At 33.8% G+C, this 26,744-nt stretch overlaps 1 protein-coding gene across 2 annotated transcripts in view; it reads right to left on the bottom strand.

Moving 5' to 3' along the window:
- The window catches only part of Cwc22 (CWC22 spliceosome associated protein homolog), a 60,324-nt gene that overhangs the window by 30,451 nt on the left and 3,129 nt on the right, over positions 1-26,744 (bottom strand). For both annotated transcript variants that reach the window (XM_010636791.3, XM_010636792.3), the window contains exons 2-6: positions 14,671-14,802; positions 11,009-11,076; positions 9,730-9,840; positions 7,658-7,900; positions 5,147-5,275 (exon numbers count right to left, since the gene is read on the bottom strand). In XM_010636791.3, coding sequence (XP_010635093.1) covers positions 5,147-5,275; positions 7,658-7,900; positions 9,730-9,840; positions 11,009-11,076; positions 14,671-14,697 — 578 coding nt within the window. In that variant the 5' untranslated portion in view covers positions 14,698-14,802. The remainder of the gene's footprint in view (positions 1-5,146; positions 5,276-7,657; positions 7,901-9,729; positions 9,841-11,008; positions 11,077-14,670; positions 14,803-26,744) is intronic.

Genomic DNA, 26,744 nt, shown 5'->3' with positions numbered 1-26,744 from the left:
AAAAAAAAAAAAGGAGATTGCACAATAATTTTCATTCCAGAATTTTCTTTCTAAATTATAATCCTTTTGATCCTGAACTTACTGCTATACTTACTCATGAATTTCAGGATTTTACAAAGGTCATAAAAATAACACATCATTTTCAAAAAGTGAAGCTAACATACAAGATCTAGACAACAGTTTCTAACATAGGTCCATTATGAATATAATAATTTTGTAATTAAAAACAAATTTTGGTTACTTTCATCTCTAAGTTTTAGAGTAGTAAAAATGAAGGTCTGGAATAGTTCTATGAGAGATAAAGGAATAATATAACCACTTCAAGATTTTAAAAATGACAGGAAAATGAAAGGTGACTACTTGACAGTCACTTAAAAATGGTCACATTTTTATATGCAAATTGATGAGAAAAGGGAGATACAAAATGGGATAATTCAAGTTGTTTTTTGCAATATAATGACAAATACTTCCTGAATTGCCAAAAGATAGGGGAAAATATATTTTAACTGTTAGGTTTAAGTATGACAACTGAATTGTTGGAGCAGAAAATAAGAGAATCTAGCCTATAAATAACGAGACTTTATACAACCCTTAAAAATGCTCTAAGCCTGTTATTTTCTAACTAAAGGGTAAAGCTCCACGATAACAACAGCTCTGCCTGTCGTTGAGGACAGTGTCCATCTTTTCTTGGTCAACTTTTTGTACCTCTATAAGATGCTACAATGAATTTATCTCTCCAGGTTTTCATTTTTGCTTTTTCTAAGATGACAAATCAGGGTGTTATGAGAATGGAAAACAGTCCTCAGATTTTAAAGTGAAACATAAAGGATATTTTCTATTTCTTGAGATTTTTAAAAATTAACAACTGCATAAAATCTATTAGAAGATGGTCATTACCTTTTGCCTCTTTAAATCTTACTGCTTATTTTTCCTAATTTCCTCTCACTTCACTTTAGCTAGAAATTAAAACAGAATGAAGACCAGCAAGACAAGCCTGTAGCTAGTATTATACTCAATGATGAAATGCTAAAAGCTTTTCCTCAACGATCAGGAACAAGACAAGGATGCTCACTCTCATGATTTCTATTCAGTACAGTACTAGAAATCTTAGAGTATGTCTGAGAAATAAAAGTAATACAAATATGAAAGGAAGAAGTTCAAATGTCATTGTTTATAGACAACATAATCTTACCTGTAGAAAACCCTCAAAACTCCACTAAAAAAGTACTGGAAAAGATAATGAATTCAGGAAAGCAGCAAGATACAAAATTCTGTTAACTTTTGTTTCTATAAGCTAACAACAAACTATCCAAAAATGAGATTAAAAAAGACATTCCCATTTATAATAGTACCTAAACGACAACAAAAACTTGGCAGTAAATTTAACTAGTAAGGTGGAAGGTGGAAGATGTACACTGAAACTACGTATCACTGATGAAAGAAGACATAAATAAATGGAATGACAGCCCTTGCTCAGGGATTGAAAAACTCTTGTGAAAATGTCCATATTACCCAAAGCAGCCTATAAAATTCAATGCAATCCCTATCAAAATTCTAATGACATTTTTCACAGAAACAACAACAAAAAACCCCTTAAAATTCATATGGAACCAGAAAAGATCCCAAATAATTGAATTTCTAGCAAAAAGATTTATACTACCAGATTTTGTAATCTAGTACAAAACTATAATCATCAAAACAAAATAGTACAGGTATAAAAACAGAGACCACAAGAGAACAGAACAGAAATTATAAATCTATGAATTTACAGACAATAGATTTTTGACAAAGGCGTTGAAATATAAAACAGGGAAAAGATAGTCTTATCCATAGATAGTGCCAGGAAAACTAGATTCTAAATACAGAAATAAAAACAGACCCTAATTTTATACCATATATAAAAACCAACTCAAGATGAACTAAATACTTAAATATATAAAAAAACTGTAACACTACTAAGGGTAAAGCTCCATGATAATGGTTCGAGCAATGACTTTATGGATATAACTTTAAACACTAAGGCAATAAAAACAAAAACAGACAAATAGGATTGGATCACTCTAAAATTTCTATATAGCAAAGGAAACAATCAACAGACAAAAGAGATGACCAACAGAATGAAAACAAAGCATACAACTAGTAAGAGGATAGCAGCCAAAATATAAAAGGATCTCAAAGAAGTGACAGTATAACCCAATTTAATAAATGGGCAAGAGACCCAAATACTTCTCAAGAGAAGATATTAAAAATGGCCAAATGTTATATGGGAAAATGCTCACCACTTATCATCAGGGAAATGAAAATTGTGACCACAGTGAGGTATCATCTCACACCTGTCGGAATGGCTACTGTGAAAAGACAAATAGCGTGGCCAAGGATAGAGACAAAAGGGAACACTAATATACTGTTAATAGGAACATACATTAGCCCACCCAGTATGGAGGTTCTCCTGAAAAATCAAAACTAGAACTCCCATATCATTCAGCAATCCTACTACTGGGTATATACCCAGGGGACAAGAAAATATTGTCAAAGATATGTCATTTATTGTTGTATTATTCACAATAGCCAAGATGAAATAACCTAAGTCCAATGACAGATGAATAAAGAAAATATGGCATAAATATATGTATAGAAGATTGGATATTCATCCTTAAGAAGAAAATCCTGCCAATTCTGATAATATGAATGAATCAGGAGGATACTTTGCTATGAGAAGCCAGAAGCAGAAAAATAAGTATCTCTTTATCTCTTATATGTGGAATCTAAAAAAGTATATCTCATAAAAAAAAGAATAAAATGGCAGTTTACCAGAGGCTGGGGAGGAAAATTAAGGAGATGTTGGTCAACAGGCCAACAGTGAGGTTAGACTCAATAGTGAGGTTAGACAGGAAGAGTAAGTTCTAGAGATCTACTGTACACCATGGTGAGTGACTACAGTTCAGTGGTGGTGAACCTATGTATGGGTGTTACTGTGTTTCTAAGACAAAAATGTTGATGTAGAGTTGTTTTCTAAACTAAAACCTCAGAATTCAGGTTTAATTGCAGTGCTGGGACTTTGCAATAAATAAGTGAGTTCTGGGTTGCACTTTGAGTTGCATTTTGGCACTCAAGTCCCTAAAAGGTTCACCATCATTGCTAGAGTTAATAACAACACATTATGTGAAAATTACTTAGAGTAGATTATAAGAGTTCTTACCACAACTGGCTAAAAAACAGATCTGAGAATCAATGGAAACAGACTAGAAGAGGCAGAAATAATACCAAACACACCCAGCCACCTTGTATCTGACAAAAGGTACAAACACATTTACTAGAGGAAAGATAGCCTGTTTAATTAGTGATGCTGGAAAAACTGGCTATTTACTGAAGATTAAAACTAGACCCCTATCTCTCACCATGCACTACACTAAAATCAAAAGGGATCAAAGATGTGATTATTAAAACAGAAACACTAACTCTGCTGGGAGAGAGAATAGGAAGAACTCTTGACAATATGGGGTGGGCAACAACTTAATGAACAAAACACAGGGTGCACAGGAAATAGTGCAAAGAATCAACAACTGGGACCTCATCCTTTTGAAAAGTTTTTGCACCAAAAATGAAATCACCAACAGAGTGAAGAGACAACCCATAGAGTGGGAAAGGAAAACATTTTATCCAGTAGTCCCTAAGATAAAGGACTAATATCTAGAATACAAATAATTGAAAAAAAAAAAATCAGGACCCCCCCCCCAATTTAAAGACCCAATCCAAAAATGGGCATCTGAAATAAATAGATACTTCTAGGATGAAGTAGAAACAGCAAACAAATATTTGAAAAAATGGTCAACATCACTGGTTATCTGATAGATGCAAATTAAAACAATGCTGAGATTCAATCTCATTCCAGAAAGAATGGCTAATTATCAAGAAATCAACCAACAACAAATGCTAGCAGGGTTGTGGGGAAAAAGGAACCTTTCTCCACTGTTGGTGGGAGTGTAGACTGGTGCAGCCACTGTGGAATTCAGTATGGTGATTCCTCAGAAAACTAGGATTAGAAGTCCCAATGACCCAGCTATTTCCCTGCTGGGCATCTTTGCAAAAGAATTAAAAGCATCATACCACAGTGATGTAGGCGCACCCGTGTTTATATTGACATAGCTTGTAATAGCTAAATCTTGGAAACAAACCAAATGCCCCTCAACCAATGAATGGATAAAAAAGATGGTTTTTTAATAAAATGGAGTACTACTCAGCCAGAAGATAAACTTGAGACATGTATAGCTAAATGGATGCAACTTGAACTACTCTTTAAGTGAAATAACTAAGACACATATGTGTAAATATTGCATTGTCTCTCTGATGTAAGAAACTGAAAGGGTAAAGACCAAAATGTGTAATACATAATATGAAATAGGATGAAACTGTTCAAAAGGAAAGGGAAACTGAAGAGAGTGGGGGGAAAGGACAGGAGAAGGAAAAAACAAAAAAATGAGACAAGAAGGAAAAAAATGGAAACAAAGCTTTTGTAAGTAAGGAGGGGAAGAGACTGGGAGAAACAGAGGAATCAAATATACCATATATGGGTACAAATTCCCTTTGATGAATGCGATCATTGTAATTATTAAATTATACCAATCGTTAAATTATACCAATGAAATTAATTTTAAAAGAGTCCTTACCAGAAACACAAGAAAAAAATAGTAAGCACATGAGGCAATACTTATGGTAAATACTTTGATTTAGCTATTTTGTGTTGTGTATGAAAAAATTGTGCTGTTCATCACAAAAATACAATTTTTACCTGTAAAATTTAGACTGATGTAAATTTGAAGAAATTAAATTGGTTTGAGGTTAGTATATTTTAATATTTGTTACTCCTTATGGATTAAAATTACTGGAGGCATTCAGTAAACAAATGTTTGTGCAAAATCATGTGATATCAAAGCTTCTCAGAATGCAAACATTTCACAAAAATCTTTAAAAGTGAGAGAAGCTATTTCTTAGTCACTGACATTTTTATAAGAACTTCATTTTAAGTAAATATTCTTGATTACCTTTAAAATGAGGTAGCATAATAAAGCAGTGATTACTGCTCATGTAGACATTATGTTCCTTCGGAAAATTGCTATGAAATACAATAAAAATGGTTAATACTTGCCTTCCTCTGACGATATTTTCTTGAAGAAGCTCCTGGATAATAATACTTATATTAGAAATGTTGACTTTGTTGATAAGACCATTGATTGACTTCTTTAGGGCCTCCCAGCTCATCCTCTGGTATGCCAAGCTAAAAAAAAATTGATTTCAATAAAGATTAAAACTGTCAACAATTAAAATAAAAGGCTATAAGAACATAAAAATTACTTAGTATTCTTTTATTTGTAACATTTTCACAAATGATTTCAAAGTACTATAAAATATATGCTGACTTTAGGAATAGAGATTACATTAAACCATATTTGATTTACTATACATATAATCCTGATCTACAAGTCCATTGCCCTTTAATAACACAGTAATATTATGAAGAATATGTAAGCATATTTTGCTCTTATGTCTATATATGACAAAACATTAGATTCAATACATGCTCATTTTGCATTATGTTTCACTTAACACTTGTCTTTAATGGAAGCCTTTTAAAATAAATGCAATGAAGAAATTTTTAAATTTAAGAAGCACCCAAATGTAAGTCACAAAAATGAAATTTTTATTATGAACTCTCATAAAAGAGTAACAGACTACAAAAATCAAATGATTTAAACTATAAATAAATGGTAATAATTACAGAAAAGGGGAAAGTCACATGGATATTTGTGGCTGAAATACGGTTTGAAGGATTTCAAAGATCACCTCTGTTTATGCAGTTGTCCTACAGCTATAGTGATGAGTGCTAGAGGCCTATACTGTTTTTAGCTTAGAGTTTGCATAAATTGTTTAGCATCAATGGGTTTCTTTAGCTTGACTTGATAATGTCTATGCTTTTTCAAAGCTCTAAAATTCTACAGTTTGTATAACTGCTTATCTGTGGAATTTAATTCTGGTTTCAAGGAAGTCTTAATCATTTTTCTTCCATATACATTTCTGGAAGTCTAGGGAAGACAGCAGGCCTCATGAAGTATATACAATATATAGAATTACATATGGTATCCCCATAACATGAAAACATCAGCGTGATAAGAGTATTCTATAACTTCTTAGCACATTAAATAACAAGATGAGGGGGTGGGACTACTAAGTACTTTAATTTCTAAGTAGAATGGCCATAAACAGTATCATAAGATATCCACAACCAATCGTCTATTAATACTACATTCTGTACCCTACATTCCCAATAGAAAAGGATGTTAACTTTTAGAGATTATTAAAAATAAAATGCAATTATTTCGCTATCAATATTCCTGAATCAAGCTTCTAAATTCTACTTCTGGATCTCTGAAAGTCTGTGGGCCATGAATCCCTGCAGTACACCAAGGAGGCAAGGTGAGAGCAAGGCCTGGCGAGAGCACCCTAATTACTGTAATGTTCAAAACTGCCAGGAGGCAGTGAGGATAAAGGCCCACATTTAATAGCAGTCTGGCCTTAAGTTTTAATTTATTTTAACTCTTCATAGTTTGTATATCAATTCTGTATCTTGCCAATTCTTGAAACAGATTAGATTTCGTTTATGTAAGGTTTTCAAGTACTTTACCAGCTGCTATTAAAAAACCCCAAGAATTCCAGAACTGCCCTCTTATTTAACCTCAAATGTTTTTCTTATAGTGTAGCTAATTTCTATCCTAACGTATTTACTAACTTCATGGCAATCCAGTCACCATTTCAATCTGGCACCACATTTTTACTAATTATCTTCTCATTCCAATAAAGGGAAAAAAAAATCTTAAAAATTTAGCTGCACTTTCCTAAATAGCTTCCTACCATCCCAATTATTTTGAAAAAGGGTGTTTCCAGTATGAATGTTCATATATCAATTTTGTTTGCCTTAGAATAGCAAAAAAGTAGTCTAAGAAGCTGCAATTTAAAAAGAAGAAGAGGACCAGAGATTTAGCTCAGTGGCACTTTGCCTGCCTTGCAAAAGCAAGGTCCTGAGTTCAATCCCTGGTACTAAAAAATAAATAAATAAGAAAATAAAATAAAAAGAAGAGAAATTGACATCTCATTTTATACATTAACACAGCAATAAGCCACATGCAACCAGAACACAGCCAGCCACACTCTTGTTTGTTACCTATGAGTGTTTTCACACTATAGTGATGGAGTTAAGTAACTACAACAAAGACGCCATGACCCACAGCCTAAACTATTGATTAATCAGCCTTTTACAGAAAAAGTTTGCTGGCTTCTAGTTTACTACAACCAGAATGATCTACTTTAGATCTACTATATCAGTGATACTCTTGATTATTAAAAAAAAAAGGTATACTAACAATAATTTAAAAATACTTTTAAAATGAATAATCTTTTAAACTCATTCATGCAAAAGCGAAGAATTTATATGTTAACATTGAGACAAGTAGTATGTGGTTCTCCAGTGCAGCATAATCGTGGATAGAGAAGAGAAGAGGTCTGAGGTCTCTATTACTCAGGACTAATGTCTACTCTCAACAGCCAAGGTTAATTAGAACATGGATTGTTTTTCAATGAGGATGTCACTGCTGTATAGACTTGCCTGTTTTTATCTGTTATCTGTTCTTGCATCATCCTGAGCTTTGCAGGAGGAATATATGCCCCACCAGTGCGAGTAAGGAGAGGATCCAGCTCATCTTTCTTCTTCTTTGAAGTAGGTTCATCTTGAGCTGAACTCTGGTTTACTGATGCCTCCGGGCTTCTTCTCCCTGGAGATGGAGATTTCCGGGACCTTTTCCTATCCATCTCTCTCTCTCTTTCTCTGACTTTTTCTCGGTCCCTGCTTCTGTAATGTTATTTTGAAAAAGAGAAAAGATACTATAAAACACATTTTTACAATGAACCAAACACCAAATGAATGAGACTATCAGTGGTTCCCAAAAATTCAGAACAGGAAGAGTAGTTTAGACTGATGAAGGTACTGTTTTACAGGAAAAAATAAATTAAACTTACACCAGGGCAGTGATGGTGAACCAAGAGCTTTCAAAGATAACAAACAGCAAATGTGCGATAGGTTTGCCACCACTGCATTAGGGCTTGAACGTTTTACAGAATTTAGTGTAGGAGCAAGCAGAGGAATAAAAAGGGAAGAGGGAGGGGCTGGAGATTTAGCCCACCGGTTCAGTGGCCTGCCTTGCAAGCACAAGGACCTGAGTTCAATCCCCGGTACCAAAAAAAGGGAAGAGGGAGGACAGCATTTCGCTCCTAACTAAAGGGAATAACTACTGAAAAACCAAGGCCAGGTATTAAGGCCAAAATGAGTGGAACAATCAGGAAACAAAGGGTCACAGTAGTTGGAAAGGTAAGTTTGAGTCAGCTCACCATGAACTCTTTTTCCAAAAGCCAGCCAACAGACTTAAGTTTTTTATGCTGGAGGTAAAGGTGAACTGTTAAGAGTTTCTGATTGGAAGAGTGATATGAAAACAGTGTTTAAATCCTAGCCCTCAGGAGGCTGAATTAGGAGGATTCAAGGCCAGCCTGTACCACATAGCGAGTTCAAGACTATCCTGAGTTTAAAGTAAGCTTCTGTTTCAAAAAAAAAAAAGAAAAAATTTTTTTTTACAAAGGTAAATTGGACTGTGGTATAGTATACATGGTAAATTATATAGAGAAAAACAAGAGTTTATTTCCATTAATGGCAGTTGTAGATGTAAAGCTGCTATAAAAAATGTAATATTTAAAATTATTTTTTGATAGAATGTCTTCATTAAGAAACTCAGAGGCTCCTGGTTACCAGAAACAGTATGAAAAAATTTTTTCTAGCCATAATTATTCTTTCTTCTAATACAGATGATTATCTCTTTTCCTTAGCTAACACTTTTAGAACAATCAGTGTATTTTTCTCTGAAGCCATTAAGAACAAGTAAGAGAGTCCTGACATCTTGCCTGTCCAATTAGCTGTTTTGTTTTACTATCTCAGAATCTCAGATCATTCTGTTCATGAACTGTGTGAGACTGTGAGCTATATAAATATATATAAAACCTACTTTTATTTACTGCATTTATATAGCTCACAGTTTTATACCTTGAAAAGGAGTTCACCTGCTTTCCCTTTAGTTCCTTTGCCCATCTCTCAACAAGATAAATCTTGTAAGTTCTATTGGTTGGAGGAACAGGTGAGTAGCTAAATTCTCTAAGATCCAAGTTTAATATAAACAAAAATTGTTTATATTTAGAAAAAAACTAAAATTAGTAACTCTACTCTTCATATCCTTCTATCAGGAAAATTTAGATAACTTCGTTATACCATGTAGGTTTCTTTCATTTAGTAGAGTTTCAGAAAAGAAAAATAGGCCAACCTGTCTCACAGTATAATATAATGAATAAAAGCTTGGGCTGTAGGTCAGACAAACCTGGACTTGTCACTATTACATTTCAAAAATACAAACCAATTACTGAACTTGTTTAGGCCTTACTTAGTTCCTTAGCTGTAAAACAGACATATTAGTATGCACTTCACATATTTAATGGAGAAAAGAAATTCAATGAAGTATTTATAAGAAAGGTAGGCACCTAAGGATACTCACTGTTAGCCGCTGTTAATATTCTTCTTTTTTAAAAAAATAAAATTTAAGCAAATACAATTTTTCCATAGTTAAATTTCCCATTACTAACCGCAATTCCACACCACCATCATAGGAATGCCCTCTTCTTGAACGTTCATAGTCTGACCTGCTGTAATCAAAGTAATCTCTATCCCGGGGGGACCTTTCTTGCTCTGCATATCTAACATATGAAATAAAAGAAGCAAATAAAAAAGTTAAAATCAAGTATGTTATAAATACTTAGGAAAGTCATACATTGGTAATGCTACAGTAACTCTATAAATGAACAATATCTTGTCAAACTGTTCTTAACAGCTCATTTTCCTAACACTTGTTCATTCAGTCAGGATTACAAAAGTTTTCAGGTTGTGCACAGTAAAATAAATTTACCTAAAATTTACCCAAACTTGTTCATACTGATTCACATTATTCTTAGTGAGAGAAATGTACTGGGAAATCATATAATTGGCAAGAAAAAGGCTATCCGACAAATGAGTCCATTTGATTATCTGACTCATTTAGCAAAGCGCTGAACAAATGAAAGGAATGCCTGGTTGGTCTCCATAAGGACTAACTGTACTCTAGGTGTTACTTATCAGCTGTTTTTCTTAAAGCTGCATTATTAGATAACTGTGATCAAAGATGGACAGCATTGTATCTATTATCTGAATCTTAAAAGTCAATAAAATCAGATTTTAAGAGAAGTTAATATATAATTAATATACATGGTAACATAATCTAATTTCATATATACATCTACAGTTCAGTTAAATACACATGTATACCTATGTATGGTGTGTATGTGGAAAGAGAGAGATGTAAGTTTCTTATACAGGGAGTAGTTGATTTGTGAAAGTTAGTAGTCACAAACCAGGGCAATTAACTTGATGTCCATACAGTAAATGTCTGGGGAGATATTTATCAGAGTGTGACAAGAATGAAGTATATAAGGAGTAAGGATATTTGTCCCTGTAGAAATAAGAGTGACTATTATTATTTGCAGTGCACAGTATTGAACACATGGCCTCATGTTCATCAGCAAGTGTTCTACCACTGATTACATCCCCAGATCACAGAAGTTATTTTTAATGGTCCTATCTTAACTGTAGTCCTCATATGACTACACGATGTAAATTAATACCACTCTGGACTGCTAATCTTAACATAATTATGATGACGTACATATAAAAATATTTTGTAAACCATAAAGAGATATGTAAATATAAAGGACGTCAGTAACAGCAAAAGGAGCACTTTAATACCTACCCTAAAATTAGGAACCTGAGACTAAATTATTGTACATACTATAAAAATTTTCTATAAAACTTAGAATATTTAAAACTACTTACCTATCTTCTGGAGAGGAGGTCCTCTGAGAAGAATTATAATTTTCTCTTCTGTCATGACCAGAAGAATGCTTTTGAAGAAAAAAATGAGGAGGAAAATCTCAAAAATTATTTATATTAAAACTACATAGTGAATGAAATATGTCTCAGAAAATTGCAAATACTTCAGAAATGATTTCAAAACTTTTTAAATCATAGGAATAAATCATGATACCCAAACAGTTAATAACCTTCTAACACTTTACTTACCTCATATCTCCTTTGGCTTATGAAAACAACAAATTTAGAACAAGTTACTAAATCTGGATAAACATCTAAGATCAACTGACTCTAACATTTATAAAAAATTACTTTTATGTTCAACAATGAGTGTCTGATATGTTTGGTAGTAGTTAAGACTCCAGAGAATAAAAAAAAACCCATAACTCTTAAGATACAGGTTGTACGTGCCAGGTATGGTGGCATTTGCCTATAGTCCAGCACTTGGGAGGCTGAGGCAAGGGGATCACCATGAGTTTCAGGCCAGCCTGAAGTAATAGAGGGATCCTGTATCAAAAACCAAACCAAAAAAAAAAAAAAGATACAGACTGTATGCCAAATCCTGTAAAACTCAATTGCATTTATGTACATTCAAATAAGTAATTTCATATAACATAACAGTGACAAGTCACGGTGTGAGACAAATATGAATTATCCAGTTTGAGCACATATCCTATTTTAAAAATCCAAATATATTAAAGGAAATCAAATGTTTATTTCTACATACATAGGTAAATTTTTTACACAACTAGTGAATACCAATATTGATTTATTTTCTTAAGAATTAAAATAATTTTAACTAACTTTTCTGTAAAGAAGTGTTAAAGTACCTTAATTTTGAAACCTTAAAAAAAAAATGAGTAACTTGCACAACAAATATATATGCTTGCCTCCTGAGAAAGACACACTTAGAAATAGAAAATTATCCTGAAGAGTAATGTAAATAAGCTCCAACTTCTATTTTATGACTTTATAATTAACAGCAGTTTGAATTTAACATTATCACAAGTAAATTGCAATATATTATTAACTTTGAATAGTGTACCTAAACTAGATTAAGCTATGTAGCTAAGTAAGTATTTACTTAAAATTTATGATTTAAAGTAGGTGTAGTTTGGTCATTTCTTTACACTAAATGTAACCATTGCAAAACTGTTCTTTAGTAGATATAAAAAAGTTTTAAAAATTTTTATTTAAATACAATGAAAGAAGATGTTTAATAGGTACAATATAGGTTTCTACAAAACTTTATGTCAAGATCCTATGCTAGGGGCTGAGAGCATAGCTCCATGGCAAAGCATGTGCTCAGCATGGGGGCCCTGGGTATCATCCTCAGTACACACACACACACACCCACACACACCCACACACACACCCTAGGTAAAATACAGAGCCCAAGAGCCATCTGAATCAGTGCTAACATAAAATACAATATTTATACTGGTTATTTATCATAAAGATGTACCCCTTCCTATACAGACTTTTTAAAAAAAAACTAATTTTACTGCTACATTTAAGGTCTATAATATAATAACATTCATCAATGGAAATTTGCACCTTTAAATAATCCATCTCGGTTCTTAGTTTTTTTTCCCCATTCCCCTGCCCTCCCTTCAACCCCTGCATCTCTCCCTATCTATAAAGACTTTGTTTCCATTTTTTCAAGGTAATTCCATTCCCTTCTCTCCTTTCCCTTACCCCTCCCACTTCCCTGTCTCCTTTGCCCCTTTTCTTCCTATTTCACATTATCTGTTATACCTTTCAGTCCTTATTTAAACTATTTGGTATTTATACATGAGTGTCATATTTCACTTAAGAGTATTGCCTCAATGTGCTATAAATGACTTCCTATATAGACATTTTGCAGAATATAAAGGAGGAAAAGGCTGACAGGAGCTTATGATTTTGTAGGATAGAGTCAGTTATAAAGATTTCTATAATTAAATATACGTTTCACAGAGAGAAAGAGAGGGAGAGGAGACAGTGAACAATAAAACTGCGTTATCAATTTTTTCTAAGACAAGGCAATTATTTTGACTACATCAGGGAGAAAGTCTCAATTCTGTGCTAATGAGTTTTAACGCATCTCTGCAATATCTGTTATGAACAAGAGGAAGAGACCAGAAACATTGAAGTTATGATTCAGAAGGATTTGGTAAATATGAAGAAGTGAGAAATGACTGGATACCCAGTAAGTGCTAACAGGAGATACTGAATAGGGAACATTCACTGTGGTGACAGAATGAGTGATAACAGCAGGACTAGATTCAGCTTTGCTGGATGAAGAGGATTTCATTTTGGGACATGACTGAAACATTAAGACCCTCCCTATTTCCCTTACCATAGAGTTTAGATTCTAAGTGAGTTCAACAGTTAAATATATATCATGTACTCAAAATTAACTTTCAAATTTCCTCAAATTATTTCATAATATGGTACTGCTGTAGAATCACTTAGTCTCTAACAATGTAGAGACAGGAGTATGAAGTGGAGTTGGGAACCTAAGTCAGGCGGCTTTGAGCATATACTAGGCTCAGAGAAGAAGCCCTTAAGAGGAAGGCAGAGGAGGAGCTGGGAGAGGTGGAGTGTGCTACTCATAGTAGAAGGATATGGCAGAGGAAAGCTACTCAACTCACAGAAACCAGGAAGCAGAGATCAAGGGAGCACAAGAGGAAAACAGCAGGGATCAAAAATAGTGCCCAAGGTCTCACTCCTGTGACCCACTCAGAGCACAAAGTGTACTTTGTTAATCTCCTAGGCATCTCTGAAACCAATCAAACTGATAACTAAATTTAAATATTAGATCCTGTTATGCTCTGATCTCACTTCCTACAACTCTAGCTCCAATAACCTGTTCCAGTCCTCTAGACTCTTTGTCTTTGCTGCTCCCACTTTATGGTTAACTCTACCATAACTGTCTCCTACACTATGTATCAAGTTCATGTTTTATTTTTTGTCCTCATGCTACTAGTTGATATAAACTCCATGAGCAGAAAGATTCATTATTATTATCATTATTTTGGTACTGGGGATTGAACTTGGACCTCGTGCTTGAGAGGCAGGGAGCGGCACCACTGAGCTTAATCCCTGGCCCGATTCAGTATTTTTCTCAGTATGCTTATAACAGTCACTGTGACATAGTAAGAATTCAGTATGTACTTGCTAAATAAATGAATGTCTAAAGTACAGCAAAGAATAAAAAGCTTATTGATGCTTATAAAATATGCATCAAGACACTAATGTTGTGGAAAAATATGCAGGAACCCAGACCAATGGAAGGAAGAGAATATCTATCTGTCTTTTGGGTCATATTCTTAGGAAAACTTTCTCCATGAAAATGATGGTAGAATTTCCTGAACCACTTGTGATTTTTTTATTTTCTTTCATATGAGCTCATTTACATGATTAGTGCAGACACTGATGTATACAGACGTGTGTACAACACACCCTATATATCCTTTCAACTGACCCTCCACACACTATCACCAACATATAGCCAAGGGTTCACCTCTGAAATTGTGCATGTGTATGCCACCCTGATGTGCTAATTATACAAATGAATTGCTAAAGGGGGTAACTAACTGACTATAAACTTACATCTTCCATCATAAGTTTCAAGCACTTACTCTGATCTGTGCCACACTGCTTTTCATTTTCTTTTGTCAGTTGATCTGATAAATCAGACTCCAAGTTGGTCCAAGTTACAAGTACTCAGTGGTTTGAATCCCTTGACTGTTTACTTTTTCTGTCTGTAAAAACTATAAAACATTAACAAGGAAGGCTTTGTTAACAATGATAAAGTGCATATAAAATAAAAATACATTCTTCATACAATAGGCATTTGACTACCTCATTTCTTAATGAATAAGCATAGGTATAATAAATAAATATCTTAAAAGTCTATTCATAGTTCCACAAAACATTATATAACTAATACACATTGGTTAAAAGATTCCATGAAAAGAGAACAGATTTTACCCTAATGGCTGAGAAGAATAAAAATTAATAAGAACAAACAGATGTCTTATAATTTTATTAAAAATGTTCTTAATGAGGGAGATCTATACCTACAACATGCCATGGTACTGTAACATTATACAATCACAAACTGAGTATAAAACATTCAATACTTCTACATAAGCTAAAAATCAAAGAGGTAATGTTCATGTGATAACAATCATTCAAAAACATAGGGAGGGGGATTTAGCTCAGTGGTGCTGCAACTGCCTAGAAAGTGCAAGGTCCTGAGTTCGATCCTAGTACTGGGGAAAGAAAACCCAACCAAAACAAAACAAAAAAACAACACTGCATAAAAATATAAGGTGCTGAACTAATTATGTTCCCATGTGATCTATTAAAGGAATAAAGCTTTGGATATATACGTACATCTGAAAACTATGTATTTGGCTCTGAATAAGCCTACTCATCACTATTAAACACTAAAAGGTTATTTAATACCCTTCTGTTAAATAAATTTTAATAGTTTTTGCAAAATGCCAAATTGACAGGTTCACACAGAACTGTCAATCATGCATTTTATTGGAATTACATAGCCAAATGGTTTAGGGTGTAAGGTAATGAAATCATAAAAATAAAATAGAAAAAAAATTAGAGAATAAGTTTGAAGAACTACATTTAGTGGCAATACAACGGAATACAACTGGGAAAAAGGTACTTAATTTGAGGCTAGAAAGAGTATTACAGGTTATCTAGCTTAATTTCTTCTTGCATTTAACATCGAGAACACTAAAAGTCAGATAGGTCATTTCAATACTGTAAATTATAACAGTTAGTGATAGAGCTATACCCAGAAATCTAGCCCACGGACACCTACTTTAGCGTTCTTTTCACTAGACCACATACACAAATAGTCTCAGCACTATTTGTGATGTACAGCAGGTATCATTTATAGGGAGATACCCAAATCACTGTCAACAAAATTCTTACAATGGTTAGAATGGAATAAGGATAGTAAAGGCAACATGGAATATACACAGGATTCTGTACAAACTCATCAATCTATGAAATACTGTTGCAATCTAACATTACCACTTCTGTAACTGCAGATGCAGTTAAATAGATTCATGTGCCTAACTTCACTTTATAAGCCCATTGCAGTCTTTCAATCAACTAGTGCAGTTGTGCACAACAGGTTATTAGCTTTCTCTTTTGGCTGATGAGATGTCCCAGAAATGATTTTTGTTTGTTTCCTTTTCTTTAAGGAGCTATTCTAATCCTAAATCTTAATAGTCGTGCAATAGACCATTTCCCCAGGACCCTGTCACACCCGCAATCAAGACATTATTGTTTGAACTCAGTATCTGAACTCAGTTTCAGAGTAAATTTTCCTACTGGATTCTATATCTCAGGTAATGACTGAGAAAAATTTCAGAATAAAGTATGTGAAACATTTCATAAAATCAGATTTTGTGATAGTAGTAGGGAGAGAAGAAATAGCCCCTTCCCTTCAATATCCTGTTCTGATATGATGTAAGAGCTACAGTCTTAATAAACCTGTATTAACAAAAGTCCAACTATAAAAATAAACATTTCAATGGGGAGAGAGGAGTCTGTCTGTAGATTGGAGCAGTGGCGGTAAACCGGGGGCATGCATGCTGCAGTGGGCTCTTTGTACCTCTGAAAGCTCTAAAAGATTCACCATCACTGGCTGGAAAGTTTAAGACACACAATAATTACACTATTTTCTGTAACACTCTAAGTAATAAAGGCCCTGATTCCCAAGGACACAGGATAGCCTAAGTAGTAATGTTGCATAAATCATGAAGAAAGGTAGACTTCAGACACGGAAATGCAGTCCTTTGTTGGACCCAATCCTGTCACAGATAACAACCATAAACTCTTGACAAAATACACAATAACAACCCAAAGGCACTGGGGAATGAACAAAGTAGCCTGATTATAGCGAAGTGGATGTTTGGGAGAAAGGAATATCATTATGACTTAAAGCCTGAGGGCAAACTGGAGTCTATGTATGTTGACAGCTAAGACACTGACTAAAATCAAACAAAAACCTGCAGTGATTCTTGTTTGAGGAAAAAGAGGACAGAGTTTGAGGCATCCACATCTGCTGAAAATTAAGAGGAAATCCTAGAGGGTGGAGCCAGAAAAGGGGAGCACAACACGCTGGATACAAACTCTCCCCAAATCCCAGACTACCTCCAAACTAATACATGTACAAGATAAATTCCTGCTGAACTAAGATCTGAACTGCAGCTTGAGACTAGAATCTGCACCTGAAGTCCAGCCAAGTTAACTGTCTAAAAAAAATCACCACGCCCAAGAGGAACATGACAGAATATAAAGTCTCTATTACGTAGGAAAAAAGAATCCACAATACAATTGAAATAATTCACCTTATTAAAAAAATATAGCCCATCTTAAGAGCAAAGACAATCAGAAGAGACCAATGCGGAGAAGACCCAAATACTGTAATTAGTATGTAAGAGCTTCCTTTAAAAAAAAAAACAAAAAAACAGGGTCTTACTATGCAGTCCAGGCTGGCTTTGAACTCATTATGTAGCCCAAGATGGCCTCAAAATTTCGGTGATCCTCCTGCCTTAGCCTTCTGAGTGCTGGAATTATACGCATGTACCACTATACCTAGCCGTATGTAAAGTTTTTGAAGGATAGTTTTTAAAACATGAGAAAGATGTTACAAACACAAAACAAATAAACCTCAGAAATTTCAGTACAGAGAAATTATAAAAATGTAACCAAATAAATTCAGAACTAAACTAATGAATAGTGTCAGGGACATGTGGAACAACATCAAAAAGATCAGTGCATGTGTAATTAAAGTAGAAGAAAAACAGAAAAGAGTAAGATAAAAACTATTTCAAGAAAGAAGCAACCAAATTTTCTCTAAATTCGGTAGAAAGACATAACTTTACAAATTCAAAAACTCAGAGAATAAATTTGGATATGTATAAGGAAAACGATACACACACACACACACACACACACACAATCAAGAACATAGCACAGATGGGTAGACTCTCTAATCTGAAAATTCAAAGTTTAAAATGCTCAAAAGCATTTTTGAGCATTCAGCACTAAAAAGATTTCAAATTTTGGAGAATCCAGATTTCAGATTAGGGATGTTCAATCAGTGAGGTCTATGAAAAAATTCTAAAATCTGAGAAAAACTCAAGATCTGAAATATTTCTGGTCCCAAGCATTTCAGATAAAGGGATACATAACCTAGAATCAAACTGCTTAAAGCCAAAGGGAAAGAGAAAATTCTAAGAGCAACAAGGAAAAAATAAAAAACTACATAAAATTTAATGCATGTGTACTAAATGTGTACAGACTTTTCCTTGACATTATTCTCTAAAAAATACAGTAAAACAACTTTTTATACAGCATTTACATTAATTTTGATATTTTAAGTCATCTAGAAATGATTTAAAGTAAACCGGAAGCTGTGTATAGGTTATATGAAAAATTGTGCAATTTTACAGAAAGAACTTGAGTGTTTACAAAAGTGGATATCTTTTCAGGGTCTTGGAACCAATTCTCCGGAGACACTAAGGGATGGTACAATGATACTTTCTCATCAAAAACAAAAAAGACCATAAGACAGTGGAACAATTAATATGAAAGTACTGAAAGACAAAAATCTGGTAATCTAGAATTCCAGCAAAAACAATCTTTAAAAAATGAAGACAAAATAGTTACTGACTGAACAACAACCAAAAGAATTTATCATCAGCAGACCTACACAAGAAATGCTGAAATGAGTTCTTCAAGCTAAAAAGTGACACCACATGAAAAGTAGGATTTTCATAAATTTCATGAATATTAGAAATGGTTAACTTTCTCAGAAATACTCAGTATTCCTTTTTTTCTTTTAATTTATCTAAGACAAACTCTTTACAGAAAAAGTTATAACATCTTGAATTAAAGCATTGAATGGAGGACTAAAATGAATCCATATTGTGCAAGTTTTCTGCATTTTTTCTAAGGTGATACAACATCAATTCTTAAATAACCTGTAAAATGCTAAAAATACATATCTCAGTGATGGCTGGAACCTATGACAGGCATGTTGTTTTTATTTTGAGACAAAAGATGTTAACATAGGAATTATTTTTTCTAAACTAAAACTTCAGGATTCAGGTTTATGTGCAGTGTGGGCACTTTGCAATAAGTAAGTGGGGTTTGGGTTTGCAGTTTGGGAGCTTGTGTCTAAAAAGTTTACCACTGCTATATCTTATATTTCAACATGGAACCACAGAACTCAACTGTTTTGCATAAAGGCAATTGTATTTTTTCTGCTTCTGTTAGCACAATCACTGTATCATTTCTATATCATTATCCCCTTAATCATGGAATCTTGTTTATACATACACACATAGGATTAACAATTATATTATTGTACTTCTACCATTTGCCGGGCATCTTCCCAGCTTCTGGGTAGACAACAGTGAGCAACCCTAACAAAAACTGTTAGCCACATAAAGCTTACATTTTATGTTGAAGCAGCAAATTCATAACGATGAGCAAAACACTAGGCTATCAAAGTGGTTTGTGTTTTTTTTTCCCAATTTTTTTTCAGATCATTACTTAATATTGTAAGACTGGTTTGCTTAGACACTATTCTAAAACCAAGGTGAATGATGAAAAATTGCACATTGGGGAAGCAACTGCACATATAGTGGGGCCCACTTGATTTACTAAATTAAAAGAGGAAGGGAAGAAATGGCTTGGGTACTCTTAGACAATTCCAATACCCAGCTCTTATCTATCTCTCAGCTTTCTATTCTGAATGACAAACTTAGGTTCTCAGTTTTTCTTAAACCATGAACCACCCAGGTAGAACATAGGAACACCATAGCCTACCTACTTTAGTGAAGAACCTGGTCTTAAGTCAACTGGAAAAGGACATATAAATTCCAAATGCAGCAATGTTATTAACACATTGGTAAGAAGCCTGTAGATGTATGTAAAAGAATAACTGCGCCTGCACTTTTTCAACTTAAGAAATTATAGGCATAATTTATAATTACTAATTTTTTTGATCCTCATAATTACCCCACTTTTTTTTAGCCTTATTCTTAGGAGGGAGAACTAAATTTCAGAGAGTTGAAACAATCTGTTCAACTTACAGGTAGTAAATGGCAGAACTAAAATTCAAAGATAGGTTTATGTGATGTCAAAATCATCTAGTATTACATCCCAATAAAAAAGCCAATGTTGAATAAAAAAATGGCAATTTTTTTACTGTTTTATATCTAATTACATTTTATTTACTTTGTATATGTTTGTTCAGAGGAGATAAAGAAAACCAAATGCTTATATATTTGCAATCCAGAACAAGCTCCGTATGTACTATTCTAATTTCTGTTTGGCATAAAAAAAAATGGCAGTGTTAATAAACTGACACTGATAGTCTGTACTAACCAGAAAACCTTATCCTAAGCTAGTCCATTCCTTCAAATTCCCAAACAGTAAAGATATCAATCAATGAAGCACTATTCTTTTTTAAACATGCACAACAATTGTAAAGATTCCTGTAATTAGCAAACCTAAAATTCACCATCCCTAGGTATAGTATGAGCAAAAAAATCACTTGACTACTGTTCAAGACTTCACATTGTCCTTTGCTATTCTTCAGGGTTCTTAAATTCAATTTGTCTTCCCAAGCTGTCAATATTTTTAAAGCAGTTTTCTATGTATTTGATTTCAAACTGCTTTATTTACATTTAATGAGCTCTTTTTGATTGGTCTTATCTGTCCCCTTTCAACCTTTGTCAGCAAACAATTTCTGGCAATCAAGTCTAATTTACTACATTTCCATTTCAACATATAAAGCTAACAATATTCTACCAGTAGACTGCTACTGCAATTCTAACAAAAATGCATAAAGTACTACCACTGTCCAGATTCCTAAAGAAAATAGGTGTAGTGAAATTCTGAGTTCAATATGTTTGTGCTTAATACTTAGACTAATTAGAAATTCCTGCAACAAGAGTAATTTATCTAGAGTTTATAATTCTCCCTGCTCTTCTTAGCATTACTAGGCAGATTTTATGATGAATTATTAATTTTTCCCCCTTGTCACAAGGAAGCAACTCAGCAAAACTACACCTGTTTTCCTGAATAAGGAAGATATCTTACAATAGGGAGATGTAGTATTCAGGGGAGTTTTAGCTTATAAACGATGAAGATTTTTCTCTCAGTTTCAGCAAGCATCAGAAAAGAAAATATTTAATAACCTTTGCAAGAAGTAATTGAGACTTTTAACCAAAGCCATGAAACTAAATTCTGAAATAATCTCAAAAACCCAGAACATGAGAAAATATTCAACTGATGGCTGAAATGAACTGCTTTCTAGATTACTTCACAACAGAACACTTCTACCATTGTTACTTGAGTATCCTCAATCTGTTTGAGGAACACAGTTGTCATACAATTGCTAAAGAAAAGTGGAATCTACAAAATGAAATCCTTTAGCTTGCACCTCTACATCTACATTGGACAGAGTCACAGCAGGCTTGATGGATTCGAAACACTATAACGATGTTGCCCAAAGGGGAAAATGGTAATATTTAATATTCACAATAAAACTTGCCTGAAATTGGTTCTAACTGTCAAATACAAGGGAAGGGAAAGGACAGGATTCTCAGCAAAATCCCCAATAGGAGCAAAACTCTTGTCCCTTCCAAATACTAACTTTCTTTTTGGGGGAACCAATAGGAATGACAGATTGGTCACAGTTATCAGACGATTTCTGAAAAGATTGCTTTGTACTTTCTGTATCTATACTGGCAGAAAACTCCTTTGTTTACGGAAATTTTCTTCTTGCTATGTTTTTCATATGTAAAAATAAAATGTCAAATTATTTTACATGCATCAGTAAAGAAGTTCAATGTGTACACTTCTTTAAAACCAACTCAAGTGGAAATTAATACTATAAATCAAGAGACAGAGGATTCAAATTTTGAAACAAAAATAGAAAAATTCTTACATTTATAGATCCAATGTATGTTGAAAAGGAGTACCTTAGGGGATCTTTGAGAAATTTGCTCCGTAATATACCATGTAAGAGAAAATGATCTGAAATTTGATTTGAGCATAAACTATTTCAAGGAAAAAAAAGAGATAAAGGTCAAAAAACACTCCTTGCTTTTTGAAAGAGTCATCAGATATGGGCTGATAATCCTTTAACTGTAATTTTGAAAGCTCTGAAAATAAAAGGGTTTTGTTACGTTTGCTACAACACAGTTAGCAAAACCTGTCATGTACTAACTTGTGACTTCATGTGACTCTGGAAACAACGAAGAACTATTCACGTGTTTGATTAGGGTAGGTTGACCTGGACCCCAGAAGGTGATTACTCAATATTATGTACCATGTATTTATTTTCTAAAATCTCAGTGTCTAAAATCTGAATATCAAAACAGTTCTGGCTTCAAGAATTACAAATAAAGAGATCTATTCTTCCTGGGGCTTGCTTCCTAGTCATTGTATATATACACATGCTCTTTGCTTCAGAACTATTTGAATGACTAAAGATTTCCATGCTTTAATACAGTGTTGGAAGTTGTGAAGGAGGTTCTGGATATTTTTGGTTTTTGTTAAGTGAAAGAAATAAACATAATACAAAAGCATTTGAATGGTCTGATGCTTTGTGCAGGGGAGATACCCTCAATTTTGAGTGAATTTTAAACATTACCTTACCTTAAGATAATTCTATTCAGATGGTCATAAAAATATTTTAATGAGCCCACTGATACCACCAAATATCAATACTAAAAACTACCCATTATAAGTTGGGAAAAAGTATCATCCTCTATTTTTAAATCATGAAGTGAGATCATATTAATCTATAGTTAATAACAACAAAGAAATCAATGATACTATCATTTAGATATACTATTTTTAATTTAAAAAAATTATTGTCAGTATACAAGAAGTTCCCCATATGTTCTTTTCAACAAAATGTAGGATCTCCAAGAGCAGGAATTTGTCTATTTTGTTTCAAATTTTGAACTATCTATCTCTTGATTTATAGTATTGATTTCCACTTGAGTTGGGTTTAAAGAGGAAGTGTACATGTTCAACTCCTTTACTGATTTATGTAAAAATAAAGGATGGCATTTGTGGGGCAAGCTCCCTACATTCTATCCCCCTTCTAGTTCTCCTTTTCTTTTTTCCTCTGTAAGCTGAGATATCTTTGATATGTCCATAGTTGATATATATAGATCTAAACCTCCCAATAACCCCTCTTATCTACAGTACTTTTATTTTCAATTTCCATAATGCTACAGCAGTTAGCAAGGTTATACAATGTCATCTCTATTGCTAAATTCAGGGAACTTCCTTCTTTCATCAAACACTGCTCTAGCATTTGGTACTGCTAATGCTCTTAAAAGTCCTCAGATCTCCACCTACACACCATCTTCAACTGGTTTTTCTTCTTTCTTCCTTATCTACCTCTTTAAATATGTATTATCCCTTTAGGTTTAATCTTTGCTCATGGAGTTGCCAGTTTTACTCATTGTTATATTCTCAACTCTGGAAGCTCTCGTTATATATTTGTTAAAAACAAATGAGTAGTCGTGCACTTTTCTTTTTCCATATTCTCTCTGGAAAACCAACTCCTTTCACACAGCTTAAATTACCAGTAACATATGAAATAATTTCTCATTCTAACCCAAGCTTTTCTAAAGAGCTCCAAATCATATGTTCAGCTGGCTACGGGAAACCGCTATGTGGATGTCCCAAATGTCCTCCAAATGAAGGAAATCTAAATTGAACTTTTTATTCCCTTCTCCTTATCTCAAACCTGCTCTTTCTCTAGGATATTACCTATAAAGTTTCCCAAGTGGCAATTTCCTTTTCGTCACTCCTAGTCAGTGATCAAATCTTGATTTCTGCTCCTCAGTTACCAGGAGAAACACATCTATCCCTGCTTTCCCCCACATTATTCCACTGTATCCAGGGAAGATCCCAAAATGACACTTAGTTTCATTTTAGAAGGCAGATTAGTTTTGACCTCTAAAAATTTTTCTCATCAAATCTTTATCTCTAAGCTACAAAAACTTTCCCAGCTTACCTCCAAAAATATAAATTTTCTATGTACACTACTAACTGCCATTCACACAGGGCAAAATCATCCTCTAAATATCAGTAAATGTGCCCATACAGAAACCTGTTCTCTCGAGTTAAAAGCACATCTAATTATGAAGCATTCGATTATATTCCAGTTTTCAAATGTTCTTTTAAAGTTTTAAAAATAGAATCTTGTCTCTATGCCTACTCTATTTCTCTATATTATATATTATTTTTTAAGGATTTCCTTAGTAGCAGTCTTTCTGATACTGAATAAAACAAAACCAAACCCTCAATCCCTTGTACTTAATATCTTCCTAAATTGACCTTATTGTTGTCTTAGTTTCACCGGTCATTCCTCAATTTACAGTTCAGCTGCCTAGTAACAAGATTTAACTTTATTCAGTAATCCTAATACCTTACTCATTGAGCACATAGTATCAGTAAGGTTTTTCTTGGTCTAGTCATTAAGTATGTACTGAATTTCATAGCAATAACAACAAAAAACCTGAAACAAACTTCACATCTTCATCATGATCCTCACTACTCACATGTCCTGTGCAACCAGAATGGGAAAATAACAAAAAATTTACCTGCTACTCCTCAAACAAAGAACTAATATCTAGGATATACAAGGAACTAGGAAAAAAAATAATAAACCACCTAAATTTAGAGACCCAATCAAAAAATGGGCACATGAAATGAACAGACAATTCAGTTAAAGCTTAATAACATGAAAAAATGTTCAACATAGATGGTTGTTCAAGAAATGCAAATTAAAATACTGAGATTCCATCTTACCCCCAAAAGAATGGCTATCTTCAGGAAATTGAATAATTAATGTGGGAGAAAGGGGGAGTAGGACTTCTTCCCAGTTAGTAGGAGTATAAACTAGTAAACCACAATGGAAATCAGTATGCAGATTCCTCAAAAACTAAAAAATAGAAATTCCACTTGATCCAGCTATTCCCCTTCTAGGTATCTTCCCAAGAGTTAAAAACATCATATTACGGTGATACATGCATAGCCATATTTATAGCAGCAGAATTCATAATAAGCTAAATTTTGGAAGGAGCCTATCTGTCCATCAATTGATTAAAAAAAAGTGTTTATATATAATGGAGTACTACTCTGCCATAAAGGATAAACTTGAATTATTTGTAGAAAAATAATGCACAATTAAAAAAAAATAGTGTTTATATAGAATGGAGTATTACTCTGCCATAAAGGATAACCTTGAGTTATCTGTAGAAAAATGACGCACCTTGAGACCATAATGTTAAGTATAGCAACACATAAGCTTAAAGTATAGAATGGTTTCTCATATATAAGAAACCCCAAATATAAGGTGTAAAATAAAAGACAATAGGAAAAAAAGTGGTAAGATAAATAGCTCTAATGCTTCTCATCATCCACTGAATGCTTCCTTTTTCATTTATTAGTTTTTATTTGTGCAGGAAAGTCTGTGATATTGTATCAATTGAAAAATTATACACAAGAAAGCAGTGTCAATAAATGGTGAGGCTGCAACGATAGCTGGTAATTTTATTAAATAGTGGCTCAGAAAAGTAGTTCCTGAGAAAATGAGGAAGTATGAAGCTAAAGGAAAGGATATATGATCAAGGTTTCTTTTAGTGAAGGTGGGATGTATGTATAGTGGGACGATACAGCATCTACAAGGTATCAAAAGGTATGTTCCTATCGCTGGGTGGAGAAAAGTCTTGAGTGCAATAGCTATGCTATAAACACAGTATTGCTAGAAAAGTGATGCAACTATGTGAGCCTGGCACATATAAAGAAAGAAGCAGGACTGGAGGCTGAGGCTTGAAGGACCACTAGGAATTATCCACATGAAAGGGGGGAAAAGTCATTCAGGAAAAGAGCATGAAAGAGTGTGTGTGATCTCATGCTGTTTGAATAAAGCATACAGTACACATAACAAAACTGAACATGGATGAATCATAAGATCTGTGAAGGTAAAATATGAAAGGCCATGTTTGAATACATTGGATTCCTGAAGTTCTTAGCTTCAAAAGACAGGACAAGGCCTGGCACATAAAGCATTCCAATTCTAAAATTAAATTTGAAAAGGTATGTGGTTTTTTGATGATTATTCCAATATTCTTCCTACACAGAACTCTGTAATGCTATCTTGACAACTTTCTTATTAAGGAACTCTATGGTAGCCTCAGTCCACTTACTAACTCCTTAAAACCACCAAATTGTTTTTCAAAACTACATCAAGGCAGCAGGATTTGGTGTCATCCTGCCTGTATTTTGACCTGGAGAGCAGCTTGAATAAATGTTTCAGCAGGGGTGGAGGGGTCACAGTTCCTTTACAGGCATGAGAAGAGGAAATCTGACCCTGCAAAGTTATTTGATTTCACAAAAACTTGTGATTACTGGCTATGACATAGGTTTTCAGTCTACCTTTATACCACTTTTTTTCCTCCTCTGCCCTCTAATCTGTTCTTCAGCTTGCCTATTTAGTACATGGGCTGAGAATATGCCACAACTCTCAGGGCAGCTCTGAAAGTGGCTTTTCTGATTATTAGAGAGCAACTTAGTGAATCACATTCTAATTTAAAGAAAACTTGGAGGTACTGGCTTCTACAAAAAAAAA

This window comes from Fukomys damarensis, unplaced genomic scaffold, assembly GCF_012274545.1.
Source record: "Fukomys damarensis isolate Sample0158 unplaced genomic scaffold, DMR_v1.0_HiC HiC_scaffold_26, whole genome shotgun sequence".
In the NCBI taxonomy this organism is placed as follows: Eukaryota; Metazoa; Chordata; class Mammalia; order Rodentia; family Bathyergidae; genus Fukomys; species Fukomys damarensis.
The sequence above is the reverse complement of the archived record's forward strand: the minus strand, read 5'-3'. Positions and strand labels throughout refer to the sequence as shown.